At 41.6% G+C, this 27344-nt stretch overlaps 1 protein-coding gene across 1 annotated transcript; it reads left to right on the forward strand.

Annotated features, from left to right (window-relative positions):
* The first annotated feature begins 3772 nt into the window (after positions 1–3772).
* LOC139469756 (uncharacterized) lies at positions 3773–25424 on the forward strand. The gene is made up of 12 exons (XM_071252041.1): positions 3773–3859; positions 6042–6876; positions 9598–9730; positions 11457–11607; positions 13270–13459; positions 13896–14004; positions 15068–15159; positions 17806–17965; positions 19542–19747; positions 20923–21041; positions 24576–24639; positions 25196–25424. The coding sequence occupies exons 2-12, from the start codon at positions 6094–6096 to the stop codon at positions 25289–25291; spliced, it is 2103 nt and encodes a 700-aa protein (XP_071108142.1). The 5' UTR covers positions 3773–3859; positions 6042–6093; the 3' UTR covers positions 25292–25424.
* The last annotated feature ends 1920 nt before the right edge of the window (positions 25425–27344 follow it).

Consider the following 27344-nt stretch of genomic DNA (forward strand, 5'->3'; position numbering starts at 1 on the left):
TAGCGTAAAACTGTTCAGTATACGTTTCAACAGTATATATAATATAATCTGATCGCCAAACTGAGTTTATATTAGCTGTGACATTTACTGATGTATAGAAAGAAGTGATTCTGGTCATCAATACCGACAGCTATATTACAGCGACCTGGTTGGGAAGAATCGAGCTTAGCTAGGCCAACCAGTGATTGATAGCATGAGCTCGCCCCATCTCCTCGGATGAGATGGCACACATACAATAAGCAAGGTAACAAGTCGTACACCATCCAATCCTAATTTTACTCGACACCATGACAAACATGGCGGACAAATAAAGCGATGACAAACATGAGGTACTGAAAAACTGAATAAATCGTATGCGCACTAGTGCAAATATCACTTCACGCGCACCAGTGTATTGTTAACGTCACGTGGACGGCATTGTTGGCGTCCTTCGAATCCTTTTTTTATGTTCGGTCGGAATGACGTCACACTAGATACGACATCAAAGCTGAAGATAGCGTCCTAAACGACAGTTGTGATCAGTACAAGGGGAGCTCAAACGAATTAAGATGTAATGGGTAATAAAGAGACTATTATACTCGCATGTGTGTTACAATGATTGTACAAAACCCGTGTAAAAATTCGTGTATTACCCTTGCTCTCGCCCGGGAAATACAAACATCCTGATACAGTAAACTACGGTTATAGCGAACACGCTTATAACAAACTGACGGGTATAACGAATTTACTTTTTTGGTCCCGACTATTTGCTGTAGTTATGCTGTATATATGCTTATAACGAACTACGGTTATAACGAACTAAAATTACCTTTGGTACTGGTTAGTAGTCCCTTTGAGTACGTCATAACCGTAGTTTACTGTTCTCATTTCGTAAAATCAGTATGACACACATATTCAATCTCTATATATGACTGGGCAGTCGGGTAGCCTAGTGGTTAAAGCGTTCGCTCGTCACGCCGAAGACCTGGGTTCGATTCCCGACATGGGTACAATGTGTGAAGCCCATTTCTGGTGTCCCCCGCGGTGATATTGCTGGAATATTGCTAAAAGTGGCGTAAAACCATACTCACTCACTCACTCTATATGACTCATGGCAATTAGTTCGAGAATGGACTTCACAAATTGTACCCATATATAAGACCCGGATCTTCTGTGTAACAAGCTGTAATGACTAAGTCATACCAATCTCTCCTGAACTGTTGTGAGTGAGTGGTCACAATAACAGCAATATTAAGACGGAGGACACCAAAAGATGGCCACGTAGGGAATCGAACCCGGGTCTTCAACGTGACCAACTGTAACCATATGGCCAACCCACCGCACCGTAACTGTTGTGAGTGGTTTATAAAGAATCTCACCCGAGTGTCTTTCAATATCAAATATATCAACACGAGTTGATAAAAGTGGAAAAATTCCGAGGCTTGTCGAGGACATTTGTCACTTTTATCAACGAGTGTTGATATATTTGATATCAAAAGACACGGGGGTGAGATTATATTTATCATCCAACATCATTCTTCCAACTTTTTCAATTTGTAGACAGTAATTAGCAGTGTCTTCAATGTAAAAAGTACTGCTAACAGCTTCAGTAGCCATTAGTGATGTCATTTGATTGTGACGTCATGGTAACCAGTGATGTCACAATGGTCTGCAAAGCATTGTGATGTAATTTCATTGCAGCGATATCTACAGTGTATGTGGCTTACAGTGTAGATATCGCTTAATCTCATCAAAACAATATCTCCTGTGGGAGCCAGTTTTGGATGATAAAATACTTTAATACGCCACATTTAACAACAATATTGTGACAGGGGACACCAAAAATGAGCCATGTAGGGAATCGACCCCAGGTCCCCAGAGTCGCAACCACCCGGGTAGAGCATGCATCTTCAGGTAATAGAATATAGTGTCCTCCTAAACATACATCACACTCTTTTCATTGCTAATTGAAGTCATTAAAGTTCTTGCATATGTCAAAACATATTTGTGAAGGAAACAATCTGATGATATAAGCACACTCAAAAGAACATATGTGCCCCACGAGGAGAAAAGGGACCTTTCGGAGAAAGACGTTTGACGTCAACTTATTTCCGTAAAAATCGCTATGTGTGCGGACTGTAAATCGTTTTTGGTACTTTTCTCTAGTCTGTCTTACAGACCCTGATACATTTATATCAACTACAGCCCATGCAAGTCTATAATGTTTGGCAAGTCTAGATTACTGCAGTATCAGGAAAATGAAGAGAATCACTGGGCTCCCTTTTTATTAGATTTTTATTAAGATAACTGAACAACTGTTTTTTTCTGTACGATATGTTCATTTCAGAGACTATATGTTAGTCTAACTTTTCTCTAGTTAGTTCGTAATGTAATAAAAACATTATTTCAAAGCGTTTCAGAATACATGTCTACTTTCAATTAATCAGACATTATATAAACTGCAATTATTACATAAATAGGCATAAGTCTGAAAATGGGACATTGCAGAAAATGAGTCCAAATGTGTCTCTGTAATAAATATGAATTGAAGCAGATTCAATTTTTGTGGTCCTAAGATACTGTAGTTTTAAATTTCAATAAGAAGTCAAAACGTGATTTTTCACCCATAAATAGAGGATATTAAGTGAGAATTTATACCATGGAGCTACTATGTTTACGACACTCGTGTCTAAATACCGAAATTTAGGTACGAGTGTCGCAAACTTAGTATGACATAAACACGAACATAATATACTATTTATTACCGAAGAAGATGTCTACGTATAGAGACGGATTTTAGTGTTTACTTATAAGGACATCAAGTCGCAGCAGCGGAACCACAATTTGTCGAATGACGCCAACAATCTTCAGTCATGACGTCGTTTGTAGTGTGACGTCATTCCGACCTTACGTCACAATAAGGTTCTAATGACGTCAACAATGCTGCCGAAACGCGGTCACCCATCCAAGGACTCTACGAGACCGACATTGCTAAACTTCACCTGTTTTGTGACCTGTGCGCTGTGCATAGGAACACGTGCCACCATAGATAATTTCGTTTCGTGTAGGTTATTATATATATTAATCGATTGACATTTTAAGAGAGAATATGAAGGAAAAACGTATGAAATGTCAACCCTATGGAGAAACTTCACTTAAAGTCAGACTTTTCAGATCCATTTGAGGGGTACGAGCGGCCCAGTCGTCTAACCCTACCCACCAAAAGAAGAAGAAGTGAGTGAGTGAGTGAGTTTGATTTTACGCCGCTTTTGGCACTATTACAGCAATATCACGGCGGGTAAAGAAGAAAATCAAAACATTTCTTTTGAAAAGAAGAAGAAAATCAAAAGAAATGTCAATATCATATCGAAATACTAATTACGACATTTATATTAGACTGATGGAGACAACAGTTTAATGTATCGATCTTCGTTCAGTGAATGGTGATCTTAAAGCGAGTTGTAGTAGCAGTATTTTTCGTCAGATTTTAACTGCTTGCTGAATAAACATTCATAAAACGACAAAATAAATGATAAAGAACGGAAAACAATATCTACATTCACTCAAAGAGTCAACAATACTGCCTGAAGACAACCACCTTCTGAATAGATAATCGTCAAAGAGGAATATGACCATTTAAATACAATATATACTGTACAGTGTACAACTATTTTCCCCCAAACCCCTAAAACCCAAGACAGCTCTTTGGACTCACTAATGAATGGGATCGTCTCAAGAGTTATGTCCCCTGACTCTGTGTTTACGTTTTGCCTAGCAATAGTCTCTACACATGTGAAGAAGTCGCTTGACACTCCAAGGTTGACATGCGACAGGTATCACCGGGAGTCTAGGCGCGGATGATGTAAGAGTAGCTTATGATGTAAGGTAGCTTTTATAATTTCATAAAGTGAATTTGGCCCAGGCAGGGATTCTCGTGAAAGGGGAAAACGCGTGTTCAGCTGTTTTCAAATAAACCACACTGGTCATGGTCCAGAGCACACAAACCTGACCTCGCGTCACGAGCTCATAAGAATCCCACAATAACAGTACTAACTTATGAAAAGAGGGAAGTTATGTGTAAGATGTAATTTTGAGTTTCGAAAGAAATAATAGGAAAGCTATTAGAAGAAACCCAGCAATAGAGGTGGGCCCATACAGGCGAATCATCGAAACGACTTCCTTGAAAAAAAAACACCGGGTCACACAACCCTCGGCCTTGAATAAACAGCGTGTGGCATTTTAGTTTACAAAGTATAGATATGTAAGCCTAATTAATATGAATGAGAAGCCTATTGTATACCGTAATAGTTGGAGGTACAGAACATGCGAAAAATCCAAGGCTATGATCTGAAAATCCCCATCTGAAAAAAATAAATGCCTTGAAAAAATGTCATGTCTCGAGACCTTCCAAACTAAATAAATCCTATGTTCAAGGATTTAAAGTAACCAGGTAAAAAAGGTACAATCCAGGACCCGATTTCTCGAAATAAACTTAAGTTCAAAAACTGACTTTGAGATTTGAGTCAAACTTAAGTTTGTTTCAGGTCATTATGATGTTGAATTTCTTCTGACAGTTAAAATTCATTAAGTTGTGACCAGTGAATTCTTCAACCAGATGCATGCACTTTCCACAATGTTGTAAATTTAATAAATAGTGTGTAATAAAAATACTGATAATAAATAAAGCGGAAAATAAGACATGCTCTGCTTTCCCTTTTGAAACCAACAATTTGAAAATGTGAAAAACATATTATTACCCTTTGATAAAACTTAATGTACAAATTGTTTTATATTAAAAGAAAATGACGGATTGATGGATGTATATTGATGATGTTGGTTTTTCAGCTAAATATTCATTTACAGTCAATTCCGGCAATAAGGAAGTTAGATAGGCCTATATCTGTCTGTTTACACTTCACATCAGTACCATGTGCCTGCAACAATTCTACGATGTTCTTCCAACCCTACAGTGTACCTTCCAGTGCTGACAGTGTACTTTTGATTAACAAAAGAAGGATATGCATGCCACCTATTTATGATAAAGGCGACCCATGCTTGCCGTAAAAGGCGACTATGCTTGTCATAAAAGGCGACTAACGGGATTGGGTGGTCAGGCTCGCTGACTTGGTTGATGCACGGTCATCGATCCCAATTTCGTGGATCGATGCTCATGATATCAATCACTGGATTGTCTGGTCCAGACTCGATTATTTACAGACCACCGTCATATTGCTGGAATATTGCTGAGTGCGGCGTTAAACAACAAACCAACCAACCAACCAATAAGATTTGTCAAATCTCAAGGAAAAGGTTGAAACATATTAAAAATATGTTGACATATGTTTACTGACAGCAGCTGGTCAGTCCCAATGTGTGGGAGATGAGCAGGACAGTATGACAAGAAAGAAAATTACTGAATTGTCGGGGTCTAATTTGTAAAATAATGTGCTTAAAGCGCTACACTTTATAGCCCGATCAACGGTCTACTTCATAGTATGGAGTTAAGAGAAGATTTTGATTTTTGAAATATTACATCAACTGAAATATAGGGAAGAGTAATTGATACATGTGAGAGTTGACTTTACTGGGGTGTGACATTGAAAAGCAGCATCAAAACGTAGGAACATGAGAATTGTGCTGTCAGAAAGACATGGTGTTAGTACTGGGGTTATATATATATTGTATTTGTAGTTATTATTATAGTCTTTCATTGGATGATTTTGTTCTATATATGCTTGAATATTTCATTGACATTAATATGTGAGGATATTCTTCAGGCAAAACGTTGTCATAAATTTTTGATAATGCGAATAGAATTAGTATAGTATCCAGAACATGTTACATCACATGACGAGGCTGAGATCAATCTGAAAACCCTCAACAAGAAGAAAATTTGGCTTTTCTTGTCAAATAGCTTCTTTTTTTCATCTGTTATCCTGATAAAGTTCATGTTCATAAAAATATCAACTCAATCTCATTAAAATTACACCCTTACGTGCACTGAGATCTGTTTTGAGATTGATATCAAGTTGATGTGATAAAATATGTCTGTGTTATTTCAGGCTACTTCCCTGATGCCAGTAAGTCCACGAGGTCAAGTTGAGCGTGCTACAGATGGGCAGTACCTCTAGTATAGCTAAGCCGGAGGCTGACGATCCTGATCCTGATCCAGAAATGAACAGGTCAAGGTCAACCGGGAAGCAAAGTAAAGACAAAGCACCAGCGCCAGCAACAGCATCTGCACCACCACCGCCACCACCACCACCAGTCCAGTCTGTTTCCGTTGAAAATAATAAGAAGCCACACCCACAAGATGGCGGAGAAGATGAAGTGGATGCTCCGTTGTATGATCCCAAAACAAAGGAGGATGTGTTTGGGAAATCGGTTGCAGAGCCCAAGGCTGTTCAAGAGGAAAAGACCAAAGTAGCTGACATGAGTGAAGCAGACGCGAAAGTGTTGCATGCAATGAAGAAAAAACACCCTGATTTAGCTGATACTTTTGATAGTCAGTACAAATTTGTGTCTGTGCTGAAGGGGGACCTACTACTTGAAACAGAAAGGAGTTATTTGCAGAATTCAATTGAAAGAGATTTGTCACTGAAGTTCATGGAGGAGAATGAAAGAAACAGAACACACATGGCTGATTTTTTAGCTGAAATTGATGCAGCCATTGTCTTATATGCTTCATACAAAGCCTTAATGACGAAAGAAAAGTTGGAGTACATGACAGACAGCATCCTGCATGGATTGATAACAAAACCAGAGATGATGTTTGTTTTTACCATCCGGGGTATAATGTGGAATTATTCTGATGCAAGTTCACTGTTCTCGGAGAGACTTGGCAGCACTGGAGTGTTTGAAGATCTTGGGAAGGACCTTCAGCACATGAAGGAAGGGGTAGGTTTGCTGAAGAATTGTAGTTAGCTTCTCAAGTAGCTGAATAGTGACAGTGCACAGCTCACAATCAGCTCAAGTCAAGTGGTGTTGGTGGCCGTGAGTTGATGGTGACCATGCTTGGCAAGTTTGACTCCTGGGGTTTCCAGGTCTTCAACATTGCCCTGCCACACTGATTAAGGTGTATAGCTGGTGACTTTGTTCATGTGGGTGAAAGGAATAATGAGATGGTAATATGAATGCAAAACCATCTTCCCGAGGCAAATGGTCAAGTGGCTATTACGAGTTATGTCCCTTATATGTCCCTCCTATTGATCAATCAGATTCCCCCTCTCATATCACTTGCATTTGTATTAAACAAATGGCGGTGCCCAGTCATGACGATCTAATCGATAATCAAAATCTATACTGTAATTAAAAGGGTCTCACTTCGTGAAGTTCATCAGATTCACCTGATTGAAAACATGAAAAGATTTGGAATATATCTGTAGATATATACTGAGCTGACAGTACACATGCATTGCAAATCCTGCAATCACCGAAATCTGCACGTCAGTTTACAAACCTGATGTTGATTTTAATTGGACTATGCATAGACTCGTTAATCCAGCCAAAATGTAACTCCGTAATTCAAGCCTTGTTTGGCAAGGGTGGAAACAGAACTTTTAAAGTCCGTTAACTCCCTTACCTCAGGAAGATGATGCAAAACCTGGTAGCGTCTACAAGGCAGCTTGGGTTATTTACTTCCCTGGGTCTGCCAGTGACCTTTTGACTGGGGTAATATTGCTTCAAGCATCTCCTCTGTGAAGTGGAGTCTGCCAAGTCTCCTAGTATTGTTGATATAAATACCATTATTATCATCATTTGGTAGTTGTATCTTGTGTAAGCATCTGACCGCCTCTTTGGTCTTGTGGTTAGAGCCTGTGCCCAGACAGCAGAAGGTCGGTGGTTCAATCCCTGGCCGCATCATACCAAAAGATGTTGGTACTTGTTGTTTCCCTGCCTGTTGCTCCACATTAAGGAGATAAAACAATGACTGGTTGACTCGGAGTCAGTATACTGTATCTGAGGTGGGGTGTCTATGAGAAACTGCAGTATGATATCTCAGGGGGCTCTAGCTCTATAAAACCTGTTTAAGTCCGGACTAGTACACAGATACAGACTCTGTAAACATGTTCTCTGAAATTGCCAAACTCATGAAGCTGAACCTCGGACATTTATCTTCTTATGATATTTTGTTGAAATCATAAGGATTTTGCAATATATTGTATATCGTTAGAAACAATATCCTCCTGAGATTTTTGATAAGGCGCAGAGTCGAAACTTTGTGTCAAGTAAATTTAAATGTTGTACATCATTATTTTGCAACAATGTTAAACAATAGTTCATTCATTCTTGCAGACTTAGAAACTGGAAATTTAGTTACTTGTTACATATTTTTCAATATATTTGACCTCTTTTATCAACTTGTAGCACGGGTTGCGAGCGGTACCTTTGATCTTACCCGTGCTGTATCATGGTAGTAAGAACACGGTTTGTTAAAGATTATTACCATTGGCTGGTGCTAAGATCAGCAAGCCCTGCCTACTAGCTTGAGAAATTTCAAACATACAATGTTTCTTTAGTGTTGTACACAGTGTTCAAGAGTAATAACGTTAATAAACAACAAAAAACAATAGAAATGTTTGTAACTTTATTAAAAGATTACAATGTAACTGTCAAACATAAAAACAGCTGGACAAAGAACGCATTTTGCTAAATTTTGGAAAATTAATAGTTGACATTACTAATGTGCCTTTGAAAATTCCAAAGTTTACACTTGATTTAACAATTAGATTAAAAGTTAAACGTTAACGTTAAAAGTTAACGTCATATTATACGTCACTAAATTTTACACAAACTCGCGCAATTTTGGAATGACTGTCGCAACCCGTACTACAAGTCACTTACAACACACCAAGACGAGTTGTTTGGGCAGTAAGAGCACGGTTTGGCTTGGCATTTGATTGACAGACAAAAGGACCGAGGGGCGGATAGGTCTATCTTCAAAACAAGGAAATATAATTTGTCTAGCCATGAGATATGGGTAGGATAAAGCACGTCTGAACTTTTTTTGTGATATTTAAATCTCGCATTTGCAAGATAAAACTGAGGGGTGTCAACCCCGAGGTTTTATCCCAAGGATCAGGGGTTTAAATATCATAAAAACCTGAGGGTAAGTGTTTTATCTGACTTATGAACTGAAAAATGAAACTTAAAACAACATTTATCAACATTTTATGTTTCAAACATACTTTCTATGAACCTTAGGAAATGGGCGTAAAATATCTGTTGCTGGCGGTGTAAGGTACTTTGAAAAGACGTTCTTAAAAGCATTGTGATTTATCAGCGCCCCTGTAGTCTAGTGGTACACTCACTGGGCTACAGATACAAAGGTTGCGTGTTTGATCCTTGGGAATATAAAGAAAACATTTGTTATTTGATTTTAGATTTCAATACCTTGTGGTAAAATTCAAAATAAATTTCTTGCAAGAAACATTCATATATAACAATCTAAATGGAAGTTGTATAAATAAAATCCCTGGGATTTTATTTTATATCCCCAGGGATATTATTACATACCTGTTATAAGGTTTAACCCTACTGGAGAACAATAGGATGACATCACTGGAGGTTTTAGTGTATGATTTACATCTGTGTCTTCTAACCATTTTCCTGTTAAAGGACCTGGGTTACTCCTTTGAATCGTGTGTTGGCATCCTTCACAATACATCCAAGAATCCAGCAAATCGACCATTGATGCGGGCCCAGGAGATCAGCAAACACTTGTTGCCCTTTCTTAAATCTAAAAAAACAGGTAAGATATATTTTGAGAATAATCTGAAAGCTACACGAAAAGATGGATTATCTTTTCTGAGTGGATTTTCTTTGGAAGTGACTTTGAACTCTGATTCAAACTTTGTTCCAAGAGGCAGAGATGGCAAAAGCTTTACTGACCTTTTAATTCATGGCTTTGTTCCCCAGATGTAAAGATGGTGACTTTAGTGATCTTGTAATTCATGGCTTTGATCCCCAGATGTAAAGATGGTGACTTTAGTGATCTTGTAATTCATGGCTTTGTTCCCCAGATGTAAAGATGGTGACGTTACGGAACTTCTAATTCAATGCTTTGTTCCCCAGATGTAAAGATGGTGATGTTACGGAACTTCTTATTCATGGCTTTGTTCCCCAGATGTAAAGATGGTGACGTTACGGACCTTGTAATTCATGGCTTTGTTCCCCAGATGTAAAGATGGTGACTTTAGTGATCTTGTTATTCATGGCTTTGTTCCCCAGATGTAAAGATGGTGATGTTACTGACCTTGTAGTTCATGGCTTTGTTCCCCAGATGTGAAGATGGTGATGTTACTGACCTTGTAGTTCATGGCTTTGTTCCCCAGATGTGAAGATGGTGATGTTACTGACCTTGTAGTTCATGGCTTTGTTCCCCAGATGTGAAGATGGTGACTTTAGTGACTTGTAATTCATGGCTTTGTTCCCCAGATGTAAAGATGGTAACGTTACTGACCTTGTAATTCATGGCTTTGTTCCCCAGATGTAAAGATGGTGACGTTTTGGACCTTGTAATTCATGGCTTTGTTCACCAGATGTAAAGATGGTGACATTATGGACCTTGTAATTTATGGCTTTGTTCCCCAGATGTAAAGATGGTGACGTTACGGACCTTGTAATTCATGGCTTTGTTCCCCAGATGTGAAGATGGTGACGTTACGGACCTTGTAATTCATGGCTTTGTTCCCCAGATGTAAAGATGGTGACGTTACTGACCTTGTAATTCATGGCTTTGTTCCCCAGATGTAAAGATGGTGACGTTACGGACCTTGTTATTCATTGCTTTGTTCCCCAGATGTAAAGATGGTGACGTTACGGACCTTGTAATTCATGGCTTTGTTCCCCAGATGTAAAGATGGTGACGTTACGGACCTTGTAATTCATGGCTTTGTTCCCCAGGGGTGAAGATGGTGACGTTACGGACCTTGTAATTCATGGCTTTGTTCCCCAGATGTGAAGATGGTGACGTTACGGACATTGTAGTTCATGGCTTTGTTCCCCAGATGTGAAGATGGTGACGTTACAGACCTTGTAATTCATGGCTTTGTTCCCCAGATGTGAAGATGGTGACATTACTGACCTTGTAGTTCATGGCTTTGTTCCCCAGATGTGAAGATGGTGACGTTACGGACGTTGTAGTTCATGGCTTTGTTCCCCAGATGTGAAGATGGTGACGTTACAGACCTTGTAATTCATGGCTTTGTTCCCCAGATGTGAAGATGGTGACGTTACAGACCTTGTAATTCATGGCTTTGTTCCCCAGATGTGAAGATGGTGACGTTACGGACCTTGTAATTCATGGCTTTGTTCCCCAGGGGTGAAGATGGGGACGTTACGGACCTTGTAATTCATGGCTTTGTTCCCCAGATGTGAAGATGTTGACGTTACGGACCTTGTAGTTCATGGCTTTGTTCCCCAGATGTGAAGATGGTGACGTTACAGACCTTGTAATTCATGGCTTTGTTCCCCAGACGTGAAGATGGTGACATTACTGACCTTGTCCTACATCCTTGATGAGTCCCAGAACGACCTCCTTCTGGCTGACGATTCTGTCTTTGACTTCATACTAAGCATGATCAAGTTGGCCTGGAAAGCACAGGATCATCGCTATAATGGTTTCAGGTATAGTTGTGTGAGACAGTGAGTGTGTCAAAAGGGATACAGGTCATACATTTACCATTAAACACGGGTGTGGTGCTGACGAACCAAGAATCTTTATCAGGGTGAAATCTTGAATTTGATCCCATGACTTGTGGATCGTGGCACGGTTGTGGGTGCAGATCTTTACAGGCCATCAGATCCCTGTGCCAATCCCCTTAGGGTATTCCAGATGCCGAGCACTGTTAAGTGGTATTCCGGATGCTGTAGTGACATATGCTGGATGCCATGAAATGTTTATCTGGTACGCGGATGCCAATTGTTCAATGTTGCAATTTAATTCTGATCTTTTTTTTCTTTCAAAGAGTGACAAAGCAATAAAACATTTAGCCCTGAGCTGATGAGAATGCATGGTTCATTCATTCTATGCGAAAATGATATGGCTCAAGAGTTCATGACTTGTATGCCAAGACAAATTAAGATGTATGCCAAATGCCTAGAGGTGGGAGGTTGATGCCCTCAGTCGATTTGCCTGCAAAAGTGTTGACACCACAGACATAGGATCTGATGCCAAATCTGTTGGAGAGAATTGTCTTTCAGAACAATTATTTGTTCTTTCTACCGTCTCAGAAACATTTTCAAAATGATTAATTTATAAAACAAGTGCACCTGATGTTTAGCCACAGGGCTACCCCACTGGCCCCACCTGATGTTTAGCCACAGGGCTACCCCACTGGCCCCACCTGATGTTTAGCCACAGGGCTACCCCACTGCCCCCATTTGATGTTTAGCCACAGGGCTACCCCACTGCCCCCATTTGATGTTTAGCCACAGGGCTACCCCACTGGCCCCACCTGATGTTTCGCCACAGGGCTACCCCACTGCCCCCATTTGATGTTTAGCCACAGGGCTACCCCACTGGCCCCACCTGATGTTTAGCCAAAGGGCTACCCCACTGGCCCCACCTGATGTTTCGCCACAGGGCTACCCCACTGGCCCCACCTGATGTTTAGCCACAGGGCTACCCCACTGCCCCCACCTGATGTTTAGCCAAAGGGCTACCCCACTGCCCCACCTGATGTTTAGCCAAAGGGCTACCCCACTGGCCCCACCTGATGTTTAGCCACAGGGCTACCCCACTGGCCCCACCTGATGTTTAGCCACAGGGCTACCCCACTGCCCCCACCTGATGTTTAGCCACAGGGCTACCCCACTGGCCCCACCTGATGTTTAGCCAAAGGGCTACCCCACTGGCCCCACCTGATGTTTAGCCACAGGGCTACCCCACTGCCCCCACCTGATGTTTAGCCAAAGGGCTACCCCACTGCCCCACCTGATGTTTAGCCAAAGGGCTACCCCACTGGCCCCACCTGATGTTTATCCACTGGGCTACCCCACCTGATGTTTAGCCAAAGGGCTACCCCACTGCCCCACCTGATGTTTAGCCACAGAGCTACCCCACTGGCCCCACCTGATGTTTAGCCACAGAGCTACCCCACTGCCCCCACCTGATGTTTAGCCAAAGGGCTACCCCACTGCCCCACCTGATGTTTAGCCACAGGGCTACCCCACTGTCCCCACCTGATGTTTAGCCACAGGGCTATCCCACTGCCCCCACCTGATGTTTAGCCACAGGGCTACCCCACTGCCCCCACCTGATGTATGTTCTGCATGTTGTTCCTGTAGTGTGATGGAGTTGGTGGAGGGACTGACGGGGTTGGCCAAGAATGATGACAATAAGAAGCTGATTGAGAAGAAAGGTGCTGTGCCAACAGTGATGAAGATTGTGAAGGATGGAAGCGATGACGAGAAGCTGGTTGCTGTCAAATGTATCTGGGAGCTCTCCTTCGACAAGGACAACAGGAAAACTTTTCATGTGGGTTCTTCAGCAAAATACTGTAAATTATTATACAAGTGTGATAGTGTGAGCAGAGGCCGGTAAGTGACTATTGTTGTACACTGCTTTTAGCAATATTCCAGAAATATCAAGATGGGTGAAAAAATGACACAGTTCTACTTTTTCAAATAAACATGATAAAAAAAGTTATAAATGGGAACATTACAAAGGGACTTGTAGTTTATTATAGGATTAAAGGGCAGAAGGGGGGTCATGACCTACCCCCCCCCCCCCCCCCCCCCCCACACACACACACACACACATACACACAAGTGTAATACAAGGATGCAGAAGATAGAAGATGTACGTCTGAGGTAACAAGATACAAAAAATTATAAAAAAAATATAACAGCTTGTTTGTCATTTTTCACAGAAATATTTTGTTCACCAAATGTCTTGTTGGGATTATTCACAGGAGAATGAAGAACTGATGAAGCTGCTGAAGTCTGTCAAAATGTCAGACAACAAGAAGCTGTCAAAAGCTGGTGGTGGTGCATTATGGGAAATACATTTACACAGTGTTGGTAAGTAATGGAGTTGGCTAAATTTCACTAAGGATGGGATCACTTTATTCCAGTTGTTTGTAGCTTATTACTAAACTGTATACAAATTGGATCTGCTACCTACCAATAAAGTGAAAGAGCATATTTTCTCCAACAGAGCAAATGGTTAGAGTATCAAGTATGAGTGACATGTATCAGTAGTTGAGTGTACAAGATGTTACGGGTTGTGTGGCCTTGTACACCATGAGTCAAGGGGTGGACACAAACTTTGAGCTTGTAAGTCCTGTACGTCCTGCTAAGAACACTTGCAACGAATTCATCAGTAGTTACAGTAGTTACAGCAGTTACAGACACAGTTAATGTTTTGTTACATGTTTGTGAGCCATTTGCTCTACACTGTGTCGCTGTCTGATGTGTGAAGGCAATATGTGAACTGGGTCAATTGTGATGTGACGAGCATGTGATATCACAAACACTATGACATCATGGTGTCCATACTGACCTCCCAATTGACAATGACCAACCAATCAGATAGCTAGATACGAGTAATAAGGTTTCCTATAGGTTTAAAAAATATCTGCTGACATCTCCACAATGTTGGACTAAAACAGGAATCGAGTTCTCACAATGTGTGACCTGACAATCAGTATGTCATGTTAGTTATGTTGCTTTCTGATCACGTTTGCCACTTGGCCCAGACTAAACTGTTCAGTGACTGTGACTCAGAAAGCCACATTGACCCACTCCCTAGGTTGTAATGTATAGGTAGTGATGTAGGTCGTTGAATCAGTGATGTAGGTCAGTGAATCAGTAATGTAGGTTGTTGAATCAGTGATGTAGGTCGTTGAATCAGTGATGTAGGTAGTTGAGTCAGTGATTTAGGTCGTTGAGTCAGTGATGTAGGTCGTTGAGTCAGTAATGTAGGTCATTGAATCAGTGATGTAGGTCGTTGAATCAGTGATGTAGGTAGTTGAGTCAGTGTTTTATGTCGTTGAGTCAGTAATGTAGGTCGTTGAGTCAGTAATGTAGGTCATTGAATCAGTGATCATGGTGATGTTGTGGTGATGGATGTTATGTTTATCAGACAGTGCCTTGGAGGGCCAGACTGGAGGAGAGGAGGGAGGCGGACACATCATGATCAGCTACCAGTGGGCCGACCAGAAGAAGCTTCTCCAGGTACCATCATCAGCAGACCAGAGTCTAGTCCATGTACCTACTGCACCTCATCAGCAGGCTAGAGTCTAGTCCATGTACCTACTGCCCCTCATCAGCAGGCTAGAGTCTAGTCCATGTACCTACTGCACCTCATCAGCAGGCTAGAGTCTAGTCCGTGTACCCACTGCACCTCATCAGCAGGCTAGAGTCTAGTCCATGTACCTACTGCACCTCATCAGCAGGCTAGAGTCTAGTCCATGTACCTACTGCCCCTCATCAGCAGGCTAGAGTCTAGTCCATGTACCTACTGCACCTCATCAGCAGGCTAGAGTCTAGTCCATGTACCTACTGCCCCCCATCAGCAGGCTAGAGTCTAGTCCATGTACCTACTGCACCTCATCAGCAGGCTAGAGTCTAGTCCATGTACCTACTGCCCCCCATCAGCAGGCTAGAGTCTAGTCCATGTACCTACTGCACCTCATCAGCAGGCTAGAGTCTAGTCCATGTACCTACTGCCCCCCATCAGCAGGCTAGAGTCTAGTCCATGTACCTACTGCACCTCATCAGCAGGCTAGAGTCTAGTCCATGTACCTACTGCCCCTCATCAGCAGGCTAGAGTCTAGTCCATGTACCTACTGCACCTCATCAGCAGGCTAGAGTCTAGTCCATGTACCTACTGCCCCCCATCAGCAGACTAGAGTCTATTCCATGTACCTACTGCACCTCATCAGCAGACTAGAGTCTAGTCCATGTACCTACTGCCCCTCATCAGCAGGCTAGAGTCTAGTCCATGTACCTACTGCCCCCCATCAGCAGGCTAGAGTCTAGTCCATGTACCTACTGCCCCTCATCAGCAGGCTAGAGTCTAGTCCATGTACCTACTGCACCTCATCAGCAGGCTAGAGTCTAGTCCTTGTACCTACTGCCCCTCATCAGCAGGCTAGAGTCTAGTCCATGTACCTACTGCACCTCATCAGCAGGCTAGAGTCTAGTCCTTGTACCTACTGCACCTCATCAGCAGGCTAGAGTCTAGTCCATGTTACGATGTACCTACTGCCCCTCATCAGCAGGCTAGAGTCTAGTCCATGTACCTACTGCCCCTCATCAGCAGGCTAGAGTCTAGTCCATGTTACGATGTACCTACTGCCCCTCATCAGCAGGCTAGAGTCTAGTCCATGTACCTACTGCACCTCATCAGCAGGCCAGAGTCTAGTCCATGTACCTACTGCCCCTCATCAGCAGGCTAGAGTCTAGTCCATGTACCTACTGCACCTCATCAGCAGGCCAGAGTCTAGTCCATGTACCTACTGCCCCTCATCAGCAGGCTAGAGTCTAGTCCATGTACCTACTGCACCTCATCAGCAGGCTAGAGTCTAGTCCATGTACCTACTGCACCTCATAGGCAGGCTAGAGTCTAGTCCATGTACCTACTGCACCTCATCAGCAGGCTAGAGTCTAGTCCATGTACCTACTGCACCTCATCAGCAGGCTAGAGTCTAGTCCATGTACCTACTGCACCTCATCAGCAGACTAGAGTCTAGTCCATGTACCTACAGCCCCTCATCAGCAGGCTAGAGTCTAGTCCATGTACCTACTGCACCTCATCAGCAGGCTAGAGTCTAGTCCATGTACCTACTGCACCTCATAGGCAGGCTAGAGTCTAGTCCATGTACCTACTGCACCTCATCAGCAGGCTAGAGTCTAGTCCATGTACCTACTGCACCTCATCAGCAGGCTAGAGTCTAGTCCATGTACCTACTGCACCTCATCAGCAGACTAGAGTCTAGTCCATGTACCTACTGCCCCTCATCAGCAGGCTAGAGTCTAGTCCATGTACCTACTGCACCTCATCAGCAGGCTAGAGTCTAGTCCATGTACCTACTGCACCTCATCAGCAGGCTAGAGTCTAGTCCATGTACCTACTGCCCCTCATCAGCAGGCTAGAGTCTAGTCCATGTACCTACTGCACCTCATCAGCAGGCTAGAGTCTAGTCCATGTACCTACTGCCCCTCATCAGCAGGCTAGAGTCTAGTCCTTGTACCTACTGCACCTCATCAGCAGGCTAGAGTCTAGTCCATGTACCTACTGCACCTCATCAGCAGGCTAGAGTCTAGTCCATGTACCTACTGCACCTCATCAGCAGGCTAGAGTCTAGTCCATGTACCTACTGCCCCTCATCAGCAGACTAGAGTCTAGTCCATGTACCTACTGCCCCTCATCAGCAGGCTAGAGTCTAGTCCATGTACCTACTGCACCTCATCAGCAGACTAGAGTCTGCAGTTGGTGGATGTTCATAGGCTTTCACATGCATTGCTAATAACTACTTTGCATTGAATTCCTGATAAACTACTAAATGAAAATAAAATGACAGACTTGGACATTAAATGATGTCTTAACTCACTTCATCATTGCCTAGAATTTTCAACGAGACAGTTAGGTCAGCTATACGGAAATGTTACTAGCCCAATTTAAGAGTACTGCCTATAATGAATACTACTCCACTGCAATCTGCTGTCAAAAATCATGCTATGTTAAGAATCACTGATAGCCATGTTATGTAATGTACTGTTGTTCCTGTAAAGAGATGCATCCCCTACCCATGCCAGAATCCGCTGATTATAGATTTGAAACTGCAATAACCAAACTCCCTGACTCATGCTGTGTAGGTGAAAGAGATGCTGCGAGCTCAAGGCTTCAGTGTGTGGATGGATGTAGACAACATGGGGGGCTCCACACTCCAGGCGATGGCGGAGGCTGTGCAGAACTCGGCTGTCGTGCTCGTCTGTATGTCGGAGCGCTACAAGGAGAGCCAGAACTGCAGATCAGGTGAACACATCCACCAAGGAGACTACCATCTCAACACTATTTAAGAAATAATCGACTTGTGGTCGTTGTTTATCATACAATAAAATGCTGCTGGGAGAATAAATCATGAGGTATGATAAACAACGACCATGAGTCGGTTATCTCTTGTATGAGATGTCAACATTACATACAGCCTCTTTGAGAATGTTAGTAAAATGTACACGCTTGAAAAATATTTACCTGTGTTTACATAATGATGACTTCCTGAATAGAATCTGACTGCTGCAATGTTAAATAACTCCATTTTATGAACAGGGGGTTTAAATTTGGTCTTTCCTACATATTCTCACGATCCTCACGTCGATTACCTGTACCTTTTCTCCCAATACCCATTATCATATCTCTCTCACTTTTGGAAGCGATTGTCAGCCATTGCGTTTATCTACATTGCCCAGCTACATCTATGGGTAACAACTCACTTGACACTTCCCTCTCAAAAATAACACTGACCAATTCACGATGTCCTCAAGTTGCGAGCGCATGTTCAAATCTCTAGAAAGAGCATCATGATAGAACAATGTTTTATTGTGAAATAAACCGTGCTTTGTTCTTCATTGTTCTTTGCGATTATTAACGTAGCTGTCTTATCTGTATGTATACACAAGGACAGATTGGACACATGGATTGCAATGTCTTTATATTTGAAGCCTCAAGGTGCCTCGCTATCAGTCAGCTTGTATACTGCTCAGTGCTGCACTGTGCTGTGTAGTAGTTTATAAAACATATACATTGTATAAAAAGTGATTCTTATTTATTCAGACAGTTTAACCAAGTAGTACAACATTCAACTTGAGTTGATTTTCTTTTCAACAGTATCTAAATTCCAAAAGGGATATGCACTGCCATTGGTGAAAGTGGTGGTGTTCATAGTTTGCTAGTTGTCTACCTTACTGGTAGGTAGTAACATGGAAGCACCCGAGTGTGTCGAAATCAGTGGGCATGTAAGATAAACTGGTTAATAACAAATGTATGTCACATGGGTGCATGATCAAACTTAACAGTGATTGAAGTTCAAATACAATCCATTGCACTATATCGTACGAAAGACACCAAATTAAAGCAGAGATGATTGTAATAATGATGGTTATTGTGTTGTCATTGCGTTTGACATCTTAATTCACAGTTCAAGAGGTCCCATGGCACAAAGGGGTTTAGTTGCATAGTGAGCTCCTTTTCAATTTAGATGGTGTTGTTTCTTTCTATTACATTAAAAAACTGAAGCAGCCTTAGTTTTATCAAAATCCATTCCTAAATAGTCAAGTTACGTATACCTACTTCATATTGAGTAACCATGACCTTCAATGTCATCCAATCATATGCCAGAAAAATTCCCCAAGGGTATTTAGAAGGAAATAAGGTATGAAGTCTCTAACATCTGTCTAGATGAACACATTGTCTCTGAAAATATAACTTTAATGCAAAAGAACTTTTAATTAGTTTTCGAGTAATTCTTGTCTTGTGTCTGAAACAAAATGACTTTAATTACTTATTACTTAACAGAATGCCTTCTACTCACGAACTATTTTTATAATTGCAGAAGCGGAGTACGCGTTCTCCCTCCAGAAGACCATAGTACCTCTCCTCATGCAGCGTGCCTACAAGCCCGATGGCTGGCTGGGTATGATCAAGGGGACAAAACTCTTCTTCGAACTCAGTGGCAAATACGATTTCCAAGCAAAGGTCAATGATCTCATCAAAGAACTTGGAAACAAGGGAAAGACATCAAATCGTGGAATGCCTATTGTAAGTGCGATGGCCATTTGTTTGCAAAACTGTCAAGCGGGTTGCAATGCTACCAGAGATAATTCGCTTTATATTAGAGTTGAAGGTTGAGGTTCGCAGCAGGTTTGATTGTGAAGTAAATAAACCAATGTATGTGAGACCCTTCTTATGTCCATCTTCTCGAGGCAAGGGAGTTAACTGACTATAAAAGTCAAGTTTCCACCCTTGAAGAACTAGGCTGGAATTATGGAGTTATATTTTGGCTGGACTAACTAGCCTATGCATAATCGAATCTAAATTCCATAAGGAAATCGATATCCGGTTCATAAACAACATTGCAACTTCTGTGCCAACTTCGTTTGAGTGCAGAATTTGCAGAGCACATGTAGTGTTATTTGGGCGTCGACACATATGTTCCAAATATTTACATGTTTTTAATCAAGGTGCTCAATTGATATCATGCACTTTGCGAGGTAAAACCTGTTTTATTACAATAAATGAGATCATTTTGACTGAGTGTCGGCATTTTGTTTGAAGTAAATGCAAATGATATGAGTGGTGGAATAAAAAATATATATATGTATATAACAAACTCTCTACAGTGAACTAACGTATATAGCGAAGTGATATTTGATCCCGAACAAGCCCAAATATCACTAATTAGTGACGTCTATAGCAAACGGAGAATTCTCAATCAATGTCAAGTGTCACTGACAATTGACTGTTTGCAATCAGTGGCAAATTAACACAATCAGGGGTGATGATTCAATCTTGTTTAGCTTGCTTAATGTTAATCCTACCTGTAATTGGACTAATTCATTAAACAAAAATATTTCACGAGTGTCACTTCACACTGGTGACTCTTATGCTATGAAGTGATCACTGCTAATACAGGTCAATGCAGCAGTTACGTGTATTGTGTTTTGTTTTATCCAGCAGATAATTCCGAGCAAAAATGTATATGACAAACAACGTAGATAACAAACTGGTTTCTCCAGTTCCTGGACTGTTTGTCATACTAGAATGGAGACATTAGATGCTAGTCATAGAAGATGGATTCCCACCATCATCAACAATGATACATGTGTCTACAGCCAGGATATTTCTGCAAAATTGCTTTTATTCGCTTAATGTTTACTTTTTTAAAATAAATTCAGCAATGTGTTTTTTCTTATAATTGTCCACATCTGCTTAAGGATGAGACTAAGATTCCGGTGATCCGAGCAGGCCCAGTGGATGCTGGGAAGGGTGCCAGTGTCGCAGGCTGGTCCAGTAAAGATGTCCTCAACTGGCTGCACAAGTCCCAAGTGACCATGTGAGTCTAGGTCTGAATATCATATGACCCTGTGAATCTAGATCTGAATATCATGTGATTTCATGTGAGATTTCAGGGCAAGATGGTGGGTGTATAAATCATGTCACGTGGAGATTTCAGGGCAAGATGGTGGGTATATAGATCATGTCACGGGGAGATTTCAGGGCAAGATGGTGGGTATATAAATCATGTCACGGGGTGATTTCAGGGCAAGATGGTGGGTATATAGATCATGTCATGGGGAGATTTCAGGGCAAGATGGTGGGTATGTAAATCATGTCATGGGGAGATTTCAGGGCAAGATGGTGGGTATATAGATCATGTCACGGGGTGATTTCAGGGCAAGTTGATGGGTATGTAAATCATGTCACGGGGTGATTTCAGGGCAAGATGGTGGGTATATAAATGATGTCAGGGGTGATTTCAGGGCAGGATGGTAGGTATATAAATCATGTCACGGGGAGATTTCAAGGCAAGATGGTGGGTATATAAATCATGTCAGGGGTGATTTCAGGGCAGGATGGTAGGTATATAAATCATGTCACGGGGAGATTTCAAGGCAAGATGGTGGGTATATAAATCATGTCAGGGGGTGATTTCAGGGCAAGATGGTGGATATATTAATCATGTCACATGGTGATTTCAGGGCAAGATGGTGGATATATAAATCATGTCACAGGGAGATTTCAGGGCAGGATGGTGGGTATATAAATCATGTCACGTGGAGATTTCAGGGCAAGATGGTGGGTATATAGATCATGTCACGGGGTGATTTCAGGGCAAGATGGTGGGTATATAAATCATGTCACAGGGTGATTTCAGGGCAAGATAGTGGGTATATAGATCATGTCACGGGGAGATTTCAGGGCAAGATGGTGGGTATATAAATCATGTCACGGGGTGATTTCAGGGCAAGATGGTGGGTATATAGATCATGTCATGGGGAAATTTCAGGGCAAGATGGTGGGTATGTAAATCATGTCACGGGGTGATTTCAGGGCAAGATGGTGGGTATATAAATGATGTCAGGGGTGATTTCAGGGCAGGATGGTGGGTATGTAAATCATGTCAGGGGTGATTTCAGGGCAGGATGGTAGGTATATAAATCATGTCACGGGGAGATTTCAAGGCAAGATGGTGGGTATATAAATCATGTCAGGGGTGATTTCAGGGCAGGATGGTAGGTATATAAATCATGTCACGGGGAGATTTCAAGGCAAGATGGTGGGTATATAAATCATGTCAGGGGGTGATTTCAGGGCAAGATGGTGGATATATTAATCATGTCACATGGTGATTTCAGGGCAAGATGGTGGATATATAAATCTTGTCACAGGGAGAATTCAGGGCAGGATGGTGGGTATATAGATGATGTCACGGCGAGATTTCAGGGCAGGATGGTGGGTATATAGATCATGTCACGGGGAGATTTCAGGGCAAGATGGTGGGTATATAAATGATGTCACTGGGTGATTTCAGGGCAGGATGGTGGGTATATTAATCATGTCACGGGGTGATTTCAGGGCAAGATGGTGGGTATATAAATCATGTCACTGGGTGATTTCAGGGCAGGATGGTGGGTATATAGATCATGTCACGGGGAGATTTCAGGGCAAGATGGTGGGTATATAAATGATGTCACATGGTGATTTCAGGGCAAGATGGTGGATATGTAAATCATGTCATGGGGAGATTTCAGGGCAAGATGGTGGGTATATAGATCATGTCACGGGGTGATTTCAGGGCAAGATGGTGGGTATGTAAATCATGTCATGGGATGATTTCAGGGCAAGATGGTGGGTATATAGATCATGTCACGGGGTGATTTCAGGGCAAGTTGATGGGTATGTAAATCATGTCACGGGGTGATTTCAGGGCAAGATGGTGGGTATATAAATGATGTCAGGGGTGATTTCAGGGCAGGATGGTGGGTATGTAAATCATGTCAGGGGTGATTTCAGGGCAAGATGGTGGGTATATAGATCATGTCATGGGGAGATTTCAGGGCAAGATGGTGGGTATGTAAATCATGTCATGGGGAGATTTCAGGGCAAGATGGTGGGTATATAGATCATGTCACGGGGTGATTTCAGGGCAAGTTGATGGGTATATAAATGATGTCAGGGGTGATTTCAGGGCAGGATGGTGGGTATGTAAATCATGTCAGGGGTGATTTCAGGGCAGGATGGTAGGTATATAAATCATGTCACGGGGAGATTTCAAGGCAAGATGGTGGGTATATAAATCATGTCGGGTGATTTCAGGGCAGGATGGTAGGTATATAAATCATGTCACGGGGAGATTTCAAGGCAAGATGGTGGGTATATAAATCATGTCAGGGGGTGATTTCAGGGCAAGATGGTGGATATATTAATCATGTCACATGGTGATTTCAGGGCAAGATGGTGGATATATAAATCTTGTCACAGGGAGAATTCAGGGCAGGATGGTGGGTATATAGATCATGTCACGGCGAGATTTCAGGGCAGGATGGTGGGTATATAGATCATGTCACGGGGAGATTTCAGGGCAAGATGGTGGGTATATAAATGATGTCACTGGGTGATTTCAGGGCAGGATGGTGGGTATATTAATCATGTCACGGGGTGATTTCAGGGCAAGATGGTGGGTATATAAATCATGTCACTGGGTGATTTCAGGGCAGGATGGTGGGTATATAGATCATGTCACGGGGTGATTTCAGGGCAAGATGGTGGGTATATAAATGATGTCACATGGTGATTTCAGGGCAAGATGGTGGATATATAAATCATGTCATGGGGAGATTTCAGGGCAAGATGGTGGGTATATAAATGATGTCACAGGGAGATTTCAGGGCAAGATGGTGGATATATAAATGATGTCACGGGGTGATTTCAGGGCAGGATGGTGGGTATATTAATCCTGTCACGGGGAGATTTCAGGGCAGGATGGTGGGTATATTAATCATGTCAGGGGGTGATTTCAGGGCAAGATGGTGGATATATTAATCATGTCACATGGTGATTTCAGGGCAAGATGGTGGGTATATAGATCATGTCACGGGGAGATTTCAGGGCAGGATGGTGGGTATATAAATCATGTCATGGGGAGATTTCAGGGCAAGATGGTGGGTATATAGATCATGTCACGGGGAGATTTCAGGGCAAGATGGTGGGTATATTAATCATGTCACAGGGAGATTTCAGGGCAAGATGGTGGGTATATAACTCATGTCACGGGGAGATTTCCGTGCAGGATGGTGGGTATATTAATCATGTCATGGGGAGATTTCAGGGCAAGATGGTTGGTATATAAATCATGTCACGGGGAGATTTCAGGGCAGGATGGTGGGTATATTAATCATGTCACGGGGTGATTTCAGGGCAGGATGGTGGGTATATAAATCATGTCACGGGGAGATTTCAGGGCAAGATGGTGGGTATATAAATCATGTCACGGGGTGATTTCAGGGCAAGATGGTGGATATATAAATCATGTCACTGGGTGATTTCAGAGCAAGATGGTCATTAAATAAGTTGTCTTGGGTTTCAGGAATGAGAAGCTTAAAAAGTTGACTGGAGAACATGTTGCCTTTCTGCGTAAACTGTCACACCGAGTAAGTACATGCAAGACTATTTCATGTTCCTCAATGAGATATACCTTCTGGAATGGAGGCCTGAGGTGCTATCCAGATTCCTTGGTGAATATCAAGAATTGGCAAGGCAAGACACTATACCTTAGTCTGTCATCCAAACTAATAGCTCTTAATTCAGATATTGTGTATTTGAGAAATAAGACGAGTTGTTTATCGTACAATAAAACACTGCAGGGAGAATAAACCATGAGGGACACAGCCCAGCTAGATCTAAGGGGGACAACTTACTAGACACTTCCCTCTCTAACGTCGTCCAATATATGATGTCATCAAGTTGCGAACGCATATTTAAATCTCCAGAAGTGACATCACGATAGGACGATGTTTTGTCATGAAATAAACCCATTCGTTCTTCATTGTTCTTTGCGATTTATCGCACAGCTATCTTATATTTCCTGACAACACTAAAACGTGTAATGTACATTTTATCCCATTGTTGTAAGTTAGATGTTTGTGATTATTTATGTCCTTAATTTCACTGCACTGTTGTAGAGCATAACTTTCATTTATCCTACAGGCTCCAGAATATTACTTCAGCTATATTGAAAGAAAGCTCCATCTGGAATCTCTGGACGATATGATGCACTTCAGCAACGCACTTGACAATCTCTGATGATGAAGTCAACAATGTACTGTACAATGTGATTATAAAGGACTATAGCAGTGGAATATTTTTTAATCCTTGCTGTCAAAACTGTGACTAAGCCATCCCGCTGTAATGTAACAAACAACTGGCAACATCGACTCCCATCCTCCCGAGGCAAGAGAGTTAACTGACTTTAAAAGTCCAGTTTCCACCCTTGCCGAACTAGGCTGGAATTCCTGGGCTCGATCGTAGCGCCACCAGTGGCTATTACGAGTTATGTACTTTCTATGCCTCTGCTATTGACCAATCAGATTCCATCTCTCATCACTTGCATTTGCTTCAAACAAAACGGTGGCGCCAAGTCAAGACGATCTGATTGATAATCAAGATCTATATTGTGATAAAACGAGTCTTACATCGTGAAGTGCATCAAATCACGTGAGCACCTTGATTAAAAACATGAAAAGATTTAGAAAATATCTGTTGACGAGTTAGCGGTGCACATGCTTTGCAAATCCTGCAGTCGACCGAAATCTTCACGACAGTTTTGATTTCGGTGCACGATTTTGATTGGACTATGCATAGACTTGTTAGTCCAGCCAAAATCTAACTCCATAATACCAGCCTAGTTTGGCAAGGGTGGAAATTGGACTTTTATAGTCAGTTAACTCACTTGCCTCGGGAAGATGTCGACTCCTGGAAATCACATCATTTAAATATTTCACTGTAAAAATACCTACTTGGGTTTAAACAATATGTCAAAGTCAAGATAGTTATTTCACTGTAAAATACTTACTTGGGTTTAAATAATTCTCCTAAGTCAAGAAAGTAATTTCAAAGTAAAAATACCTTCATGGGTTTAAACAATATGTCAAAGTCAAGGGACAGTTGTTTCACTGTAAAAATACCTTCATGGGTTTAAATAATATGTCAAAGTCAAGGGACAGTTGTTTCACTGTAAAAATACCTTCATGGTTTAAACAATATGTCAAAGTCAAGGGACAGTTGTTTCACTGTAAAAATACTTACTTGGGTGGAACAAAGGATGGAACAATACACCAATAATACACATCAACAATGAACGACAATCCCTATGTATGTAGAAAATTTACATAATTCATACAAAATCTCTAAAATTTCAAAAATAATTATTTTGTCTTGAGTTGTGTTTTTCAATGTGTGATCAACTATGATAAGGCTGAGATGTTAATCAGTGATGTTTTTTAACCAATCCGATGCACAGATGTGTAAAATGATACATATTGAAACAGAATAAAGACCTTTTTTATTTAATATAAATATTAATATTAAATATCATTTTACAATGCACCCCAAATCCCCCACTTGCTGCTTAGTGTGCTGTATTCACAGAGGCCAGACATCAGCACAGTGGCATGTTTGGGGCATTCCTTGGAGAGGGGTAGATTGTTTCTATGAAAAGAGGTGCAGGAGAAACGTTTATGGACAAAACATTCCGAGCATGTTGCTGTCACAGCAAGCTTTAAGCTTCAAGCCCACTCATCCAACATAGAGTCCTACCTACCTGCCTAGAATAACCACGCACCTCTGTGAATTTATGATGAGCAATCACATTATCACATCTACATAGTGATACAAATGTATAGAGTAGATATAGCAGGGAATACCTTTCAAGAGGAATCTTTAATGTTGGAATATATGGATAAAAATAATAATATAAATGATAGAGACTTTTTAACCCCCAAATCCAAACTCAAGAATGCTCAACATGCTCAAAGTATGGATCCATTATTACCCTGGTCAGGGGATCAGTGTGCACATTCTTCAGTTACATTCTCTGCTCCCTGGGCTACAAGTGTTGTTAATACATGCAATAGATTTTCAAATTGAGTTGATGTCAGATTGTTGTTGTGAAGCATGTCACACTGTCACCTTTCACACTGAGCCATATCCATGTATTCTCATGACATGACACTACTGGTACACAGAGGGGACAAGAGAGAGGTCGTGACCCCAATGAATATGAATGAGTTTGCAAGGGTTAGGATCGAGGTTGATTCATAAAGAAAAACATTTTAATGTAAATGTTGCTTGTCATCCC

Source organism: Haliotis cracherodii, unplaced genomic scaffold (assembly GCF_022045235.1).
Source record: "Haliotis cracherodii isolate W230 unplaced genomic scaffold, xgHalCrac1.p SCAF_1, whole genome shotgun sequence".
NCBI lineage: Eukaryota > Metazoa > Mollusca > Gastropoda > Lepetellida > Haliotidae > Haliotis > Haliotis cracherodii.

Bases quoted from the DNA above. Each gene is read 5' to 3' on its own strand.
- LOC139469756 (XM_071252041.1), top strand. From the start codon at position 6,094: ATGGGCAGTACCTCTAGTATAGCTAAGCCGGAGGCTGACGATCCTGAT. The intron at 21,042-24,575 runs GTGAGTCTAGGT...CTTGGGTTTCAG, and splicing joins CACAAGTCCCAAGTGACCAT to GAATGAGAAGCTTAAAAAGT. The intron at 24,640-25,195 runs GTAAGTACATGC...TTTATCCTACAG, and splicing joins TGCGTAAACTGTCACACCGA to GCTCCAGAATATTACTTCAG.